General features: G+C 40.2%; 1 protein-coding gene across 1 annotated transcript in view; it reads left to right on the top strand.

Annotated features, from left to right (window-relative positions):
* Positions 1-18,550, top strand: part of PCNX2 (pecanex 2) — a 154,290-nt gene that overhangs the window by 98,589 nt on the left and 37,151 nt on the right. Inside the window, exons 23-24 of the mRNA XM_075748702.1 lie at positions 3,368-3,495; positions 17,807-17,865. Of these exons, the coding sequence (XP_075604817.1) occupies positions 3,368-3,495; positions 17,807-17,865 (187 nt within the window). The remainder of the gene's footprint in view (positions 1-3,367; positions 3,496-17,806; positions 17,866-18,550) is intronic.

Genomic DNA, 18,550 nt, shown 5'->3' with positions numbered 1-18,550 from the left:
AATTCCACGATGGTATGAATTGCAGGAGAAGTGTATATAAGGTTATTTAGTAAAACATTTAAGAACTGAGATTATACTTCAACAAGTTTCCCTTTGGTCATGAATATTTTGTGCAGTGACAACTTTACTCTTGGTAAAAGTACTAATTAAGCTTTGCAAAATGGGAAGCAGTTAACTAAGCAGGATTTAGTTTATTTACATAGTTATTACTAAAGTGATCTAGACAAGTTTTCTATTATTTACATTAATAATATCCTTTGTGATTGCAAATCTGTCTTTTAAGGCAATGTTGCAATTAAGATACTGGTGAAATGCCCAAGTTACTATTCCCACAACAACAGTAACTTTGCCTTTTTACATGGTATTTTTATTTGTTGTTACTGTAACCCTGCAAACAGTACTGATGAATGCATGTTGCAATTTGCAGAGGCACTAAGTCTGCCGTTTCTTTGCAGAATTTAATTATTTGTGGTTCTTAATTGCCTGAATCACTTCTGCAAATGGGACATAAATTTTTAAATGTCAAAGTGCCTCTGTGAGCTTTTGCCATAGAGCTTGGCAATATGAGAAGTTCTGTGTGCTTTTAATATATTTGATTCTGGTGCGCAGAGCACAAAGGGCAGCATGCGTGAACCTTTGCCTGATGGAGGTAGTGGAGCTTCCACCTTTAGAGATCTTCAGGAATTTAGACGAACATCTGTCAGGACTCATAGATTTAGCTGATCCTTTCTTGTGGCTGCTAGATGGACTAGGCGACCCCTCAAAGTCCCTCCTAATCCTGAAAGATGAGGAGCGGGAATGGGCTTCTGGCTTAAGGAGAGATCTGCAACTTCCCTTCCCAGTGAAGTAAGAAAAGGTTATGTGTTTATCAGTGCACTGAGAAAGTCAGTGTAGTTTGTAGTCAGGAGAGGATTTTACGTAATAAATCAACAGTGAGATTTGGAAAGAAAGGATTTGTGGTTCAGATCTTCCTGTTTATGACATTTTCTGCTTTGACTGTTTCAGGGTTACAGCTCTAACATCAGAGAAGGAAGCCAAGTGATGCTTGTTTCTTCCATCTAAGTGATTGTGTGCCTGGATATGACAAAATGGTTTTTTGCCTGTAGAAACAGTAATTAGAAGTGTGGGGTTTGGGAAACAGAGGATTTGCACTGGCCTTACTGCGTAGTTTTGTGTTAAAAGAAGGGGATGGAAGACTTTGAAAATGCTATTTTTTCAGTTACTTGTTTTGACACTGATTGGAATTTAAACAGACTTTTGAATTACAAGTATTAATTCCCAAAATAGAACTTTTTTTCATGTTGAAGGGTTTTTAGTTGTTTCTTTTTTTCACAATTTTATTTTGGCCATATTAAAAAGAAAATCCATTATTCACAAATAAACAAGTTCCACTTCTACACTGTGTAACCTAACAAAGATGTAACACAGGAAAACTGGCTTGGGACACAGAAAAAGACAGCATGCCTGTAAGATTTTGGCATTTTTTTATTTTCTACTTAAACGTAAATAAAGCATTGATATAAAAAAATAAAAAGCCCTAATAAAGGGAAATGAGGTAACATCAAATAAAAAAACTCTGATGACAGATAATTGTCCACTGTACACATCAACTCTGTATGTAAGGGAGTTGAGTGCTCTTACTTGCTCTCACGACACACTTACATATATGAAACACTTTATTAAAATCACTCTTCACAAGTCAAATGGGAAATGTCTTCCAACATACATATAGTAGAGCATTATGTCTTTTAGTAAAAATGAAATTGTTGCTGCTGATTATGTCTTAGACACAAACAATTCACAGCAGAGCCCTAAACTCATGATGGTGGCAATTTTTAAATGAATCATGACATTAGAACTCTCTTTAGAAAACTTCATTTGCTGTCCTTATCTGTCCTCCTTGTTCTCTTTTTGTCTCTTCAGCTCCCATGCCTCCTTCCCTTATCTGACACCTGTAAATACTTGTTCATCTTTCACAGCCAATGCTGGTTCTGACTACAGCGTAATGTGACAGTTTAACTTTTTTGATGCACTTGCTTCCTGCTCTGTCCTCTCTGTTGCTTTTTGAACTTTAAACTCTTGAGGGCGGCTCATTTTCCAATCTCTCTAATGCACAAAGACACCATTCCAGACCACTCTCTTTTAATACGTTTGAGGGATTTGAGAGAGATCTTTTGGCAAATATTTGTTTTTAGATTTTGCAGATTGCTGTGAAAGCATGGCTGGCTAGCCTTTTTATGGAAATACGGTACCATGAGTGATGCTACATGTGTTAAAATGACTTTTTGTGAAGTCTTAAAGTCTGTGGGGGACAAATACAGGATGTTATTATAAGAGGGATATTATTAAAAGACTGTGGTTATTGTGTGATTTGACCTGAATTTTAGTTTGAGATGCACTTGAGTGTTGTACTTTGTTAGTCGCTCCTCAGTCCATGAGTTCTTTATTTAGCACCTTTCTGCCAAGAGTGGTGTAGGGAAGGACAACTATTCTCATATGCCAACCTGGAAATTTTTTTCCCTGAGATTTCATGGATGTGGCATGAATTAATGAAGAATTAAAGCCTAATATTTAATTTGCTTGGGTTTTTTAATCATGTTCCTTTCAACTTGCATGTTTTTCAGTATCCTTGTCCATCTCTTATCTTGCTTTCCAGCAATCTGGAATATGAATTTACATTTAAAGTAAGCTATGGATTCAGGCATTCAATATGATGTTTATGTGTGATATTTACTATTCCCCTGTCGTCATCTTCTCATTTCGTGTATATTTAAAAAAATATGAAATACTGAACCTTTCAGTCGGCCGTAAAAATTAACACGAAAGCATGACTTTAAGCCAGCAGATTGGATTAATAGAGGCGTAGTTGTTTCTCCACGTACTAGGTCATTCAAAAATAAGAGGAAACTCACAGAATGCAGTATTGGATGCATTGGGAGCAAGACTCCAGTGCAGAGAACCAAGAATTTCCAACAAAATGAGGTTTTGTGGACTTTTGAACTGTGTGTGTCAGACTCTGGAAAGGCAGCTTGTGTTATAGAAGGTACACTAAGGTAGCTGGAAAAGGGCACTTCCTGCTCTGCCTACGCTCAGGATCTGTCCTCGGGCAGAGATTAGACAGGGTCTCCCTGCTGATAACGTACTCCGTTCAGACATGTCGCTTCCATTACAACTGCAGCGTCGAAGACCCACCGATTACATGCCGGTAATTGGCAATTTGGCACTGCCCGCCTTCCTTTCTTTTCCTTACCACCTCTTTGGTAAAAATAACAAAAAAGAAAAAATAAATAGTTCAAAGAGCTACCTCAGCAATGGTTTAGAAGTATGAAGAAATTGTTTGTGTTGCCTTAACTTGCAATTTTCAGACTCTGCTATGCTTTTCTTTCAAACTCTGGCCACTTCAGTCTTTTCTACACCACTGAGTCCGTTTCTTGGTAGCGTCATCTTTATCGCATCATACGCAAGACCGATCAAGTTCTGGGAGAAAAACTACAAGTAAGACTATTAAAAAAATTTTCTACACTTTGTATTTGTAAAGGTTTTGCTCTCATTAGTTTCATTTCTGGAGATATTTCTCTTTCTGAAGATAATCCTTAAATTGTTGTAGGGCATGAGAGGTTAATCTTTGAATTTTGATTCTGATCTTTTACTATTTCATGGTTATTTGGTTATTTCTGAAAATGTATTTAAACAATTACTGGTAAGTTACAGATGAGGTGTCATGTTGCATTTGTTGTACAGACATACAGTAACGAAGCTGTGAAAAAAAATTATGAGTAAAACTCTCGGTTGTCAGCCTTTTTTGTCTTGCTAGCTAGTGTTAGCAACTACATCTGTGAAGCCTTTGGCACTAGAAGTCAGGCTACATTAAACTATTTTATGCTAGCCTGATAAAATGTTACCGTTTGGGATGCGGCAGGTAACTCTCATAGCGATGATGAGTGTGCATTGTCATTACTTGCTACATCTGATCTTGGGGTTTGACTTAAGAATTGGTTGGTTTTGTCAGACTTTAGCTGCCATTCATTCAGTTTGACAAGCACGTAAACGTAGAATATTGAAAAGATTGAATAAAGAGCTTCTGCTCCCTCTACCCAGTAGGATTTGAAAGCTCTTGGTAAGTGGGATCTAACAGGGCTCCCAACAAGAGTGCTGGAGACAGGGAAACACTTCCCTTTCCAGATGGAGGTAGTTTTTGCAAGCGGTGAATGAGGGGTCTGCAAGTTTAGGGGCTGCATTCAGTGACTGAGGGGGGTCCTTTGAGTCCTGCACTCTGGGCAGTACGTGAGCTCTTCACCACCTACTAACATGTAACCAGGCTCGGAGTTACTTACTGCAGCTGCAGTACAGTGCTTTGAGGCACAAAGGGAAAATTGTATTGGCCAAATCGAGACTTGCCCAGACCAGCAAGAAGTGCTGTACGCTTACCATGCTTCTTGTATCGGTGCCACTGGTGTATCTGAGCACCTCAAAAGAATTCAAAACTAGAAATTACAGTGATTGACTTTTCCCGTCTTTTAGAAGAAAGGGTTTGATTAGTTCAAAGAGTTGTATTTTTGTTTCAATTTTACTTGTGTCTGTGAGTGAATATGAAGAAATTACTCAAAGCTAAGTCATATAAACAGGCTTTGTATTTGCTTCTGAGATTTATGGAAGTCTTTTGGGGGGAGGTAGCTGAGTTTTGTACACTGGGGCCAGATCTTAACAAAATTGTTTCTCACATCTTTTTTCTGGGTCAACAGGTTCATTATTTCATAGGAGTGAAGTTGAGAGGAGTCATGGAAAGGCAGGAACCTACCACTAATCCCACAGAGATTGTTACATTTTGGACAGAAACTTTGAACCATATTAGATAGGAAGTGGAGAATTTCATATCTGCAGCATTTTACTTCAACCAGAGCATTTTAACGGCATGTGGCTTCTTTTCTAAGTATGGGTTAGAGAATCAAACTTGGCTGTAGGCACATAACTTCCATATAGCTAGTGTAGTATCTGTAGGTTACTGTAGATGGAGATAGAGGGACCATTTTTGTTTGCTTTTGGTTTGTCAAAGGTTTTTGAGAAGAGATGAACAAAAGATATTCAAAGAAAATGTCAAACGATGGTGCTTGATGGGTGATACTTAAATAGCGGTGTCTTATTTTCATCAGTACTGACCATCTGTGACTCCCACTAAGGGAAGTAAAGAAGTTGGTGCTAATCTTTTTTTAAACCAAAACTAATTATTTTACCCATAAACTGTAAAACCCTGAGTGCAAACATACTAACCCTTTTAATACTTTAAACCACCACCCTTGTCCTTTCAAAATAAACAGTAACTACAGCTTTGTTTTCAACGTGAATGCTTAAGTTAGGCTCTTTGGGAAAAATTTGTGCTTTGTTGTTTGTTAGAAATTCTGATGTGTCTTTTATGATCTTCTCTCTTAAAACATAAAACCCACAACCTTGCCCCTCAAAAATCTTTCAGAAGTAGAAAACAGCCTTGTAGAAGATTCAGATAGTCATCAAAGTGAAAGAAATGTTTGCCTGAACTTGTGGCATCCCACAATATGCACATGTAATGACTCCTCCTAAATTCGTATTTATTTTGTCTCTAGCACTTCTGATTCTCCTTTGTCTAGCTTCCATTTCAGTATTTCATTGTTCATGTGAAGAACTGATCAGACCGAGTGAGTGTTGGACTGAAAACCTCCTGAGCTATTAAAGGGACACAGTGAAAAGACAGAAAAAGGCAAGGAAAGGGCGTAATTTTATATTAAGAATAGGGAAATTTTCTACAAACACTCAAAATAATTGAATGAAGTGAGACGGGCCTTGCCTTACTGCTTTAAATCTTGACCCTTCAACATCTAAAAACTTCAGAGGGATGGCATGACTGCTTTCTTTCAGAGCTACAGAGTTAAATAAGATGAGGAACTTGAGCTGGAATGGAAAATTGTTCTGGCTCCTGCACTGACCTGTCTTTGGGCTGCAGTGCCCTGTGGCCAGATGTGCAGTTTTCAGGTGCTGAAAGACAAAACAGATCAAGCAGATGAGGAAGCTGGTGCATAGATTTCTTTTCTGGAGTGCATTGACAGTTACCTTTGCTGAGTTCAGCTCTGGGTGTTCATGGAAAGTCCCAGGTTCACTGCAGCGCAGTCTGAGATACACTCATATGAAGCAGAAGCTCTGGCAGATTTTTTTTTTCTTGCTATTTCCATAGTCATTGCCTGTTAACAGGAACTTTTGCCCAGGGGAAAGCTACCTTCCATGTGCTTTTATATAGCTTTTTTCTTTGTTTTGGCTGCTTTGCATACTCATTTTCAAACACTTCCTTGCTGTATTGATGACTACATTAAATTATCACATTTATATTAGCTACCCAAAAACTCATTTACGTTTATATGACATTACGGAGGTAGTCCATTCCATGGTTATATTTTTTTATACTTTAACCTCTTGATTGGACTGAAAACAATTTTGACAAGCAGTCTAGATATCAAAATATCATGCTTTTGTCATAAACTAGGTTTGTGTCATTGAGTGTCATTTCTGTTTGTCAGTATATGCACACTTCTGTGCTGTCAAACAAACTTCACTTTTTCTTTGTTTCACTTAAGGAAAACTTATTTTTGCATCTCATTTGGGCCAACAGTGTGAAATTAGATGATGAGAAACCATCTGGTTCATTTTCTGTAAAGTGAATCCAAAGTTGAAGCTTTTGACATCAGCAAGTAGACAGTACTGCATTTATTAATAGAACTGGGCTATTAGGCCAGTAGCTGGAGTGGTGAGCAACTGCTCCATCTGTTCCTTGAAGTGCTGGTTTGGTTGTCTCTTACCTAGTTTTCTGAGTGCATATATACGCATTTTGTTTCCAGTGTTTCTTTTAGTCCCACTTTTTCTGCTGGCTAGAGAGTTGATTCCTGGGCATCTGCCGCTCTAGATGATGGGAGCTGGAACTGAAAGTCCTAGAGAATTAAGATGATGGCTTGTTTGTTTTTTCAAGGAGATGAACTCAAGTGGGTAAAAAAAAAAAAAAAAAAAAAAAAAAGATTCATTTTGACAGTAAGCAAACTGTGACATTCCGAGCAAGCTCTTCAAAATTCTGGAATCATACTGTGCCTGTTTGTGCTCTGTAGTGTGTGTGCAGAGCATGGATGTTCTTCCCTGCAGTCAGCAGATGCTGTTTGTTTATAGTGTGCACTCTGGTACTCACTGCGTGCAGAGTCTAGTACACCAACCCATCACTGAGGTCACAGGGGTCTTTCAGGGGAAAGGGAAGGGTGACTTCAAGAAGAAGAAAAAATAAGGCAATAAGGAAGGTGAATAAGAAAGAGCAACTTGTCATGCAGCCACTTTTTTTACAGCTTTTGCTGCCGTTGTTATTGAAAAGAGGGGTGTAAAATCAGAAAGCTGGCCTGCTGATGATGAGCTGGTTGCCTCGTGGGAGTCCAACTATAAGAATTTTTTTCTTTTTTTTGTTTTAAGTTTGATGCAACACTGGCTGTGTCTTTCCATTAGCCTGGGTCCTCCTTCCCAGTTTGAAGAATCTTGTTTTAGTCTTTATTTTCACAGCTGTTGGAATGATTAGGCTGTAAATGTCAGAGGGAGTAAAGGAAATAGCAGTAAATCTTGTTTAATGTATAGGCACTTAAAAGCATAAAGTGTTTGTTCAAACGCTGTTGTTCTATTCCTCTGCTTTGCTTTTTTTCTGAAATACTTTGTCATGCTGCAGCCTGACTCTGTCTTCCTCTTCTTTCCCTCTTATCTTGCTTTGTATCTTGGATAAGGCAATGGACAGAACAGAGTAGGAAGTTTACTTTCATTCCCCAGTGGGTCTAACCGCTGGATCACATCGAGCAGCCTGTACTCTGCTGCAGCTGTGACTTGTCCCCACAAACAGCAAACTGCCACCAGGAATCTGGAGATTTCACTGCCTACAAGCCGCTCGTCTCCCTCCTGCTCCTTGTTTCTATTCTTTCTTGGTCATCTGGTTCAGTGCCTATTTTTGGATAAGACACAGCTTGCATTTGCTTTGAAGGATCTCGAGTGAATTACTATGTGGTGTAACTGAATTTGTTGGGTGTCTAAAGAGGCTGTGATTAAATTGCCAGTTATCTCAGAATGGTGTTACAGGACATCTCTCTGTGTTTGAGAATATGTGAGCAAGCCTTTCTTTTCTCCATCTTTTTAAAAAGTGTATCACTGTGTTACTGTTCCAGTCACTGTGGTCTGGAAAATAGTCACCTGTAAGGTTCATACAGCTGGGAAGGGAGGGTGAGGAAAACCTGCCCTGCCTCAGACCTAGTGCAGCTGGCACTTTCTTTTTTTTCTACAGACTCACTTAACCTGCCCATCATGGACACCCTGCAGGTGGAATGGGAAGAGCTTTCGCAGTGTAGATGTAATTCAGGTTGACCTCACATTACGCACGTGTGTGGGAAAAGGAGTTGTGAAATGTACCCATCTGCTCCCTCCCTTTTTCTCATAAAATCACAGGCCTTCCACTTCCAAATGCTTATTTTTAACACACCCTAGTGCATCTGGTTTCCCTGTGAGCCTGCTCATCTGTTACAGCTGCTAAAACCCCTACTCTGAACACAAAATGTCATTCAACCATAACTGTCCATGGGCCTTGTTCGGGAGCTGCATGTTCAGACTTCTCAAGGTCTCCTTTTTAGGGCTGTATTTCTTTTTTTAGTCTTTTCTTGCTATGTAGTTTGATTTTTCACATGTTCTTAGACCTCCACAGTGGTGATGTTTATAGAGGAACAACTGCAGCAGATGTTTATAGTTCAGTAATGCCTTGGACATTGATTTATAACAAATACTTTAAAGAAAGGTGCATTAACCTCTGAAGTCAACAATTATAGCATAACCTAAGCGTAGAACCTTTTTTCCCCCCTAATCAACAGGAGTTAGTGTTTACCTTATTTCCTCAAATATCACTTCAGAAATGTTATGTTCTGACAACTGTCACTGCCTGTTCTCCTTACTTAGGGTTCAAACTTTTCTGAATACTTCCAGCCACCTGGCATGAAAGCCACATTGCAGTCATGAGTTTTACTGTTCCTTGCAATCATTTTAGTTTCTTCTGGACTGTTTCTCTGCTAATTTTTGTGTTTCTCTCTGGCTGCTTCTGTTTCTATACTGTTTTTTATGAACTGACCAGAAAGAAGCACTGTATTCTAGTTGCACAACTTTACTCCAGAGTGTACTGAGGTTCTAGTTCCTTTGTTGTCAGCTATTACTCAGTTTTATGAATGCTAGCCCCTTTGATGACCATGGTTCTTTTAAGAGAAGTCTTCACTGGGTTGGCCTCAGGGCTCCTCCAGGCTTTTATTGAGTGTTAAGTTAATTTAGAACTCAGCAAAATATTACAAATAAGTAAAATGGGCACTTACCAGTGCCTGGGACTCACAAGTCAAAACAAATAGGACCAATAAATGAATGGGTTTTAGTCAGTATTTTTGGTGTGTTGTCTTCAAATCAGAAGGGCTGCCTGGTCCTTTTCACAACGCATGTGGAATTTGGTGAGAGTCTTTCTGGAGACTTCAAAAGGATTTAGATCCTTGAGCGTCCATCCTAGACTGGTACGGAGGGATGCTTAGGCCTGGCTTGGGAGCCCTTGGGTACAGCATTCTTGCTGACTGTAGTGGCACTCCCTGGTTGACACTGATGCAAAAGCTGAAAGTTAGCAAGTTGCTACTATTTTTCCTTCATTATTCTTCTCTTGTAACTGGCAGTTTTCCCAATAAATATGATTTTTTTGAGGAAGAAATGCTCCTCTGTTGAAACAATGAGTATAAACTGATCTTCAGGAAGTTGCGCCCTGTTCTCCAGGTGCATGTGTGGCCATGATTCTAGCACTGGGCGAGAGAACAGAGAAAACCGAAACAGTTGAACAAGGAACAGCTTTGTCCGTGCTTCAGCCTTAGTTGTTCGTGATCCCTCTGAAGTTATGTGTTTTTCATTAGACTTACTCCTCTGACTGTCTTCTCAAGACCATTCCCTGTCATCTTCCTCCCTGCTGTAGTGCCTATCTGCTCTATATCTTCACATTGCATACCACCAGTACTGCCCATGGACTCATACCTGCAACACTTGCCTGGTTTGGGAGTCTTTAATCCCTTCAGCAGATGTGTAGAGCTTTGAGGAGTGACAAAGCCACAGCATTCAGGTGTGGGAGGTGTTGTTTCAGGTAAAGCTCCAGGCTAAAAGAAGCCCTGCTAGAAATTACGTTCCCCTCGGCGTCTTGAACTGTGATTTCCCCAGGAGTAAGTGACCCTGTGTGCATGTGTGCCCCTTTGGGCACTGGCTGTAGCATGGAGGTGTGCCCATCACCTCTCCAACCCAGCCCTCGCCTCATCGCTTGACTCTGTGTGGAGTCACACTGAACTGGGAAAATGTGAGGGCTGTCTGGGAAAGGATGGGAAAGGAAAACCAGGCACCTTTAATTAAATAGATCTGGTATTAAAATAATTCTGAGTTGCCAAGAGTTTCACACTCAAGGGAGGCTATACGAAATTCAAAGTTATATTTTAACTGTTTGGCAGTATCTCTTTAACTGGTAACATCTCTTCTTCTCAAATTTTGCCCCTGGCAGTCAATAAAACAAATTGAGGCTAATTGAATAGGAGCCATATGTGTGATAATTAATTGGGAGTGCATTCTGATTCAGTGCTCTGTAGTTCCCTGCCGAGTTAAAGACACATTCACAACTCCAATTCACTGAATCATTCTAAGAGGACAGAATAAAGACAGAAGGGAGGCAGGCATCAGAGAGGGAATGCATGCTGAGACCAGGCAGGAACACAAGCAGAGATCAAAACCACAAGCAGGATAAGTGAAAAGGGAAAGGGATGGGCAAAAAGGGAAAAGGCATGCAGTAAAAATAGCTGAGAGGATAATGCAAGAGACATTGATAAGCAGGAACTCAGACCTATAGAGGAAAAGAAATCATGAGCATGATAGGAGTTTTAAAAATATTTAGAAAGAAAGGCAGCAACAGGACATAAGAGAAAGATGAGAATGGACTCATAAATTAGAAATAGGAAGCATGTAATATTTTAAGGGCTTGTGTCAATATACAATGGCACTAAAATTTTATAAGTTGTTCGCCTACTGCTTAGTTTCCAAATTATGTAAATCTAATGAGATCAAGTAAATACCTGAAATTTCTGTCATGTCAAGTATTGGAAACTGAATTTCTGTAAGTGTTCTCAGCAAGCATTCGTCCCAGCCACTTGGATAATGTAGATCACCTCCTGTTTTAGATTTAACTGATTCAAACATTTAGGGGCAAGCTGAGGTTCACAGCACTGAACTCATACCTTCCATTCAAGAAGATGCTTACTCAAGCAACTTTTGTCAAGATGTGAAGACAAGGGAAAAGCTGAGATCAGAGATGTTCAGCAAGTGTAACCATTCTAACTGAGGTGATACGTAAGTAGTGTATAGATAGCAGCAGGGAATAATTCATGCTACAGCTTGCTCAAGTCCTGGTTGTCTCCTGATCTACAAGGGTACGTACTGGACCCAAACTGCCTCAGAGCTTATAAGAGCCAAATGTAAAATATCTCTTGCTGCTTTCTGAGATAATGCAGAATTATGTCACCATTGCCACTGAGAATTGTCTCTGAAGCTTTGTGCTAGTTAGGACTAGGTAAATACTGGGTGAATGCTAAAGGGTTTGGTGGGTTTTGTTTTTTTTTTATCCTTCAACTTGCAGTAAGATTTTTTTCTTGTTCTTCACTGTAGTATCGCTGATGCTGCACTCACAGGTTTATGGTACTAGAATGGCTTGATTAGCTTCCATTTTGCCTCTCTTCATCTTTTGGTGAGAAAGATGTATATGGAAAACCCTATAGTGAACTAAACTAGTATTTCTGATGTAGGCTTTCTTTGTAAGACACCATTCACCAGTTTTTGTCTTATTCTTATATTTCCTCTTACTTTCTTGCTATCTCTACCTCCTAATTTTATTTTTAAGCATCCACCTTCAGTCTAAAAGTGACAATCAAAATATCTTAAGTATATGTTATTTTAGTATTGCAAACTGAAAAAGCATAAGAGCAGTTTGTTATCAGCAATAAAGAATATTAAGAATGAATTCTGAAATTCTTTTGCTGTCCTTTCTTCCTTTTATGATGTTTAAACAATGTGTGCATCTCTGGGGAGTACATGAGGTAAACATCTTGGCCTCATTTGCTGAAGCAGCTCCCAATATTTTGCTAATTTTGTTTTACTGTTTGATCTCGCTCACTTTTTCTGCTGAAAACTTCACCAGGAGTTTCTCATCACCTCCTTTCTACTGTCCAGATCTTTACAGTTTCTCAGCTTTTTGCCACTTCGCTCATGGGCTCATCAGCCAGCACAGAGCCTGAGCGAATTAGTCCTGCAGAGCGTTTTACCCAGAGCTGGGCACAGCATGGTACCTTCATGTAATGTTTGTGTTGGCTCAGGATGGGAAAACCAGAAAAATAACTCACCTGCACTATTTCAGATGCATTTTTTTGTGTGTAACTAACACGTTTGCTTTTAAATTAGAAGTACCTCTGTGAATTGCAGGCAGTGAGGTGTATAGCTGTGACGCAGGGTCTGGTGCGAAGTCCCATCCTTACAGGAATGTCAGGTTCCCAGCCCTTTTTCACTGACGCAGGAGTGAGCACAAACATCTCTGTGCAGTTAGCATAATCCTTCCTCTTATAAAGCTTCTTGTATTGCTTAATATAAAATATCTGAAGATAGTGACTAAATGCCTTTTAAAAGAAAAAGCATATCAGACAAGAGGAAAGAAATTAAATAGCAAGGTAGACAAATAAGACAAAAGCAGGGATATTGATGACATTTTGGTAAAGCATTAGTGAATATTTTGAAGGACACATGCTTAAATGACCTGGCTTATAAATAAGAGGTGAAGTCCTCAGCTAACCCTTTGAATGTCAGAGCACTTGGGTGGGCTGTTTAATCCATGTTTGGGCACTCAGCTTTTGATCTCAAGTTCTTGTGCATCCCTATTGCTGCAGGAGCACAGATACCTGGTCTTCAGGAAAGGCTTCAGAATACGCCAAATAGATATGCTCAGTAGTGTCTCAGCAAATGACTGCAATTCTGATTTTTACACCTATTTAAAAAAAAAAAGCGCAAACACCACCCCACCCCCCAAAAAAAACACCAAACAAACCACAAAAAACCCCATAGGAAGCTCTCAGAATGAATTATAAAAACCTTTTTAAAGAAAGCAAAGAAACCCTAAGAACAGGAAACATTATTGATAGTAAGATCTTCCTAGGGTTAAAGGGATCCTTCAACAGTGCTGTCTTTAACACCTGGAACTTTTTATACCTTAACCCTCCCCCAGGTTCCTAGCATGCAATCAAAGCCACTTTTTATTATTGTTAGATGAAACACTGGCGCAGTCAGGGAAGGAGGGGGGAAAGAAAGCGTGAAAAATAAAAATCAGAGGGAGTGATCAGGAAGAAGTTGCTTTCATTTTTAAGAGATCTTTATTAACGTGACTTAAACCTCAGGCATATCTTCATGCAGCTGCCCAGAGACCTGGGCATGGTTATGCACGAAGGGGCTGTCAGCCTTTGCTGTTATAATCGCACTGAAATCATTCTGCGTTGTAGATGAAATTGATTTAAAACTACTTGGGCATCCTCACACTTCCAATTAGTACCATCATTTTTGCCTCTGGTGTCCTTCAAATATTCATGGATGCCTGCTTATTCTGCCATCTCCTCATTCTCCCTCCTGCTTCACTCGTAGCCTACTATTGCTACTGTGTTTTTAATGCTAAGCCTTCCGTTTGTAGTGCCAGCAGCATAAGACATTTACACGGAAGTGCTGAGGATATTTTTTTCCAGACTCCCATGAATAATCATAGGGCTGCAGCATAGTAAAGTTTCTCTCTCTTAGATTTGCCTGTTAGATGTCATGGAAAGATGGATTAAAATTCATTGGACACAGACAAAGAAAAACTTTGGATCTACCCTAGAAAGGCATCTCCCCAGAGGGGAACTGCTTTTCTTTGTGTCGTTCTCTTTCAAAGTAGAGATCCCCTCCTTCACAGCAGGAATCCTGGAAATCTTGAATTTGTGTTTTGGGGCAAAACCCAGCAAACAGTTGCAATTTTAGTTTCATCTTCTGGAAATAAGCACAGCAAAGATTTTTTTTGTTTGGTTGGGGTTTTTTTGTTTTGTTTTGTTCTCAATTTGCCTGATTCTCACCATCCACTGTATGTTCCCCAGGTTGCCTGAATCCCTATCAGTCTTTTTTTCTACCTTTCTAAGGAAATTGGGACAGTGAAGTGGGAGAAGAAAGTCTTTCCAGGTTGAAAAATGAGGCAGTATTTTTGGGCAAGGGAAGTATAGGAAGTGACTTCATCCTTTTGCAAAGGGAAGTGATAGCTATAACGGCATGAATAGTGCTATGCAAACCAGTGGATTATCTCAGTGCCCATGTAAATGCTGGATTAAAAGAACATGAGAGAGAGATTTCAGGAACTAAGCAGGATGTTGGCTTTAAAATTGCTGAAGACTTAGCTGAAGATGTTCAAGCACAATCACTTTCTCTCTAGGGCAAGTGCTGAAGGACCTGCACTCGGTTTGCATAGAATAACGCAATTCAGGAAAAAATCTAATTACTGAGCCAATTATCACCTTGGATGAGTGGTAACAACCAAATTTAAAGCAAGAGGCCACTGGAGGAATGCCCAAATCACTCACTAGTCCCAAAAGTTCACTTGGAGAGGTCCTAGTTGACAGCAAAAAGCCCAGGAGTAAAGGTGTCGCTAGTTTGATTGTTAGGTGCAGCGTACTATGGTTTAATGCTATGCAAGTTCCCATTGCCTTGAAGAAGGTACAAACATAGCTTTGGTTACTAATAATTGTGGAAGATTTTAAAAGTCCAGAATGGATTATCTGATTGAATTTATTCATCTAAACTGAATTTTAGGGCAGAAGTTTGCTTTACAAACTGTCTATATTACCCTCGGTCTTAAATTAAAATCATGGTTTGAAATAGCTGTATAAAGATTTGAGTTTTACTGGTAGTGTCTGAAAATGTAAATCCTTTCTTGTCCCATGTCCTCAGGCCCATGTTTTAGCTGCTTAAGCAATCGTTACTGTGCTCAGAATGAAAGATAAAGCTGCAACAGAACCTGGTTTTGTTTTGTTTGTGAGAGCTGTTCTGTTTCCTTCCCTTCTTCCCAGTGTCAGGCTGCATTATCCATCTGGGAGTATCCTGAAGCACTCGTGATTTTCCCTGATTGTTTCATGCATCCTTCTCTCAAAGGAAGAAAAAAAGGGAAAGAAACGGAGCTAGAGCTGCATGCTGGGCAAAAGGATTTCTTCTTATTATAGATTAGAATTTTCTGAAGTATTGCTTGATTTGTATGGGTCTCAATATGCCTCAAGAACAGAAATGCTTTATGGGTTGGTAAAAAATTGGGGTAAAGAATAGTATTGACTTGTACCTCGTACTGCCATGCTGATTTCAGAGGGACTGAAAGTTAATAAGGAGTCTCATAATCTTAAAACGTATGCATTTGGAAATCAGCAGCGTTTCTCTGCTGAGAATAGGAAATTGATTGAATTCCATAACCTAATCTTTATGCTTACTCTTGCATATGTTGCAATTGCAGGTGGATGTATATCAGGACAGAAGAATTCTGATAACCTTTTTGAAGTAAAATCATTCTTTATATTCTGAACTGCTTAGAAGGCCCTCCCCCCCCCCCCCCCCCCCCCCCCCCCCCCCCCGTTTACCATTTTCTGTTGCATAGGAAATGAAAATTGCAGTTACAATAAGCTGAGCCAACCAGAGGCAGGAAGATAAATAATACATCAAATAAAATGTTAATCTATGTAGATAATGTACTAATATTAATTACAAATTATTCTAATTAAGGTTCATATTCTCTCCAACTGTATTTCTTGCAAAGTAAAGAACATGCCTTTTTAAAGCACAAATCAGTTGCTGGTAAGGAGAAGTAAAGCAATTCTGTTCCTCTTCTGTCTACTACACGGAAGCATGTGTGCAATTTTTCTGTTGGTCTGTTTTCCACAGCTTTTTTGGGGAGGCTGTAGAGGGTGGATGAAAAGGCTTTCTAACTTTAGGGACATCAATGGCATCCTTCTCCCAGCTGACTTCAGCATGAGCTTATAACTTCCAGCCTTTTAAATAACTTGTATATTGACACTTGAAATCCTGGGAGCCAGCACTGCGGTGAGGACACACAGACTCCCAGAGAGTCTCTGCTGTGCTTCAAACACAATGTTACCCTGGGTTTACACTGCCCTTTTTCAGTGTTATTTAAGCTGTTTGAAAGCCTCCCGTATAACTTAAACCCTCTTTGCCACAGTCGTCCTCCGGTCATGTCTAACTTCTCCTAGTGAGTAACTAAATTTGGGCTTTCCAAGCTGACTGGGCCACCACCAGCCCGTTCAAAGTCTCCACTGTGCTCTGTGGCCCTCGGTAATGAGCCAGGCCTACCTGGCCATGCTGCCCTCATCGTGGTTTGACAAAGGACACGACGAGGACCATGCCTGGGTGTCTCCCTCGGTTCCTGTGCCAGGATAGATGGTGTCTTGGCACTTTGCCCCTGTGTTTGCAGACTGGGGAACAGACGAGGCTCTCACCACTGTCACGTGTAACCTTATGCTGACTGTGGTTTAGGGCAAACAGCTTTATCTTTCCCTCTTTTCTGTTTTAACTCCATTTTCCAAGGAATGATAATATTTACACGTCTGACAGGCCTTCTGCCAAGGCTAGAGATTGAGGGCAAAACTTTTGAGACGATATTCTTAATGAAGTGTCCTGAAATCCTAAAGCACCACTCCAGAGCAGTATTTCAGGGAAATTTATATTTGCCATAGCATTTCTGTCAACCAGGCTTTCGCTTGTACCCTGAAGGCTTGGAAGATGGATGCTTGGGAGATGATTTGGACTTCTGGTGTTGACTATCCCTAGTCACCACAACAACCACTCCCTTCTGTTAGCCACGTGCTTGCCCACGGTGATTTACTTGTTCCTTATATTCAGACTTTGTTAGTGTCTTTTGTTGCAGGTAGGAATAAAAGCTCAATCCAATCTACCTTTTGGTTGCTTTCTGTTCTGTGACCATGGCATTTATATTCCACTGTTACAGTGAAAATACTGAGTAGGAAATATGTCATTCATAAGGGAGACAGAGTTACTGTCTGTATGGAACAAGACCGTGTAATTTACACTTTTTCAAGTGATAGGAATGACCAGATACTCTCCGTTGCTGCATAGCTAAATATGAAACTAAGTAGAGTGAATTTTTTTTGTTGTTGTTGCTTTTCCATAGATATTATACACCCACAGAAATATTTTCACACAAAGAAACCCCTTGAGTCCAGCTGTTTCCCTTAAGGCTTAGAAGGGAAGAAAGACTGATTTCATATTCTTTCTGTCCACTGTTTTGGTGGCACCTGGCTGATGTGCTTGGGGAGCCAGTTCGATTGTTTCAGTATGTAGTGTTGTGTATTGTCACAGATGCTGAATGCTGAACGGACTCTGCCCTGAAAGAAAGCAAATGGGGAAGAAAGAGTTTGAGGAAAAGGAGGGGAGGACACAGACATTTTTGTTTTGTGTGTTGATAAGCTACAATATCAATACCAGTACTGAACTGAAATAACTATATATACCTACTTGGAGTAAGCCGATGAATAGAGTATGAACTGCATAATGATATAAACACAGAATGTGAAGATATGTTAAAACAAAATTGTGTTTTGGGGAGAATCTTACTTTTAAAAAAAGAACTGGCTGTACAACATGTTTTTATTTCCAGCACCAAAAGATCGGACCATTCCAACACCAGACTGGCAATTCAGATCGAAAAGGATTCAGGTATGGCCTGGGAGTTTGGGTGTTTCACTTGATTTGCAAAATGTAATGTATTTACATGGTTGAGGCTTTGCCTGGGAAGCTAAAGAAATGCAAAGGTTTTAAATGTGGTGGGAACAAACCAGAGTGTTTTAAGAGTTGCTGGGCTGCGAATCACTTGGTTAATCGTAAGATCACTGTTTTGCAGAGTATGCAGCAGATGCCCTAGCTAGACTCGAAGGTCACCTGTGGTGAGGAAAAGGGTTTGGAAAAAAGCAGCAGATTAGCAGTGCCCCTACTGCTGAGCAGTTTGGGCTGACAGGTATCTCCTTTTCCCTGAAGAGAAATCTTTTTTGGAGGGGGGGGGAGGCGGGAGGGAAATTGGAAAATTTGCAGGAGAGGGTAAAAGAAAGACGGCGGGCTTCTCTTCCGGGGACCAGTCTGTTAAACGAGCTCCAGTCCATGGCAACGTAAAGCGCCTTCCTGGGCTGCACTGGGCGGTTCCTGCAAGAGCGGGAAGCGAGACATTTTTTGGCAAGTCAGTGGATGCAGAGAACGTGTGTGGTACTTCAGCTGATGCTCTTCAGCACCTGGCAGGGCAGAGCCCTTTTCAGGGGAAACCGATAGCGGTGTTTCATGCCAAATCTCAGTCCTGGTGAGAAGCCAGGGTTTCGTACCTGGGTTTCTTCTGTTTTGGTGTTATACAGCT

Source organism: Balearica regulorum, chromosome 3 (genome assembly GCF_011004875.1).
Source record: "Balearica regulorum gibbericeps isolate bBalReg1 chromosome 3, bBalReg1.pri, whole genome shotgun sequence".
Taxonomy (NCBI): Eukaryota; Metazoa; Chordata; class Aves; order Gruiformes; family Gruidae; genus Balearica; species Balearica regulorum.
This window is presented reverse-complemented; position numbering and strand designations above follow the sequence as displayed.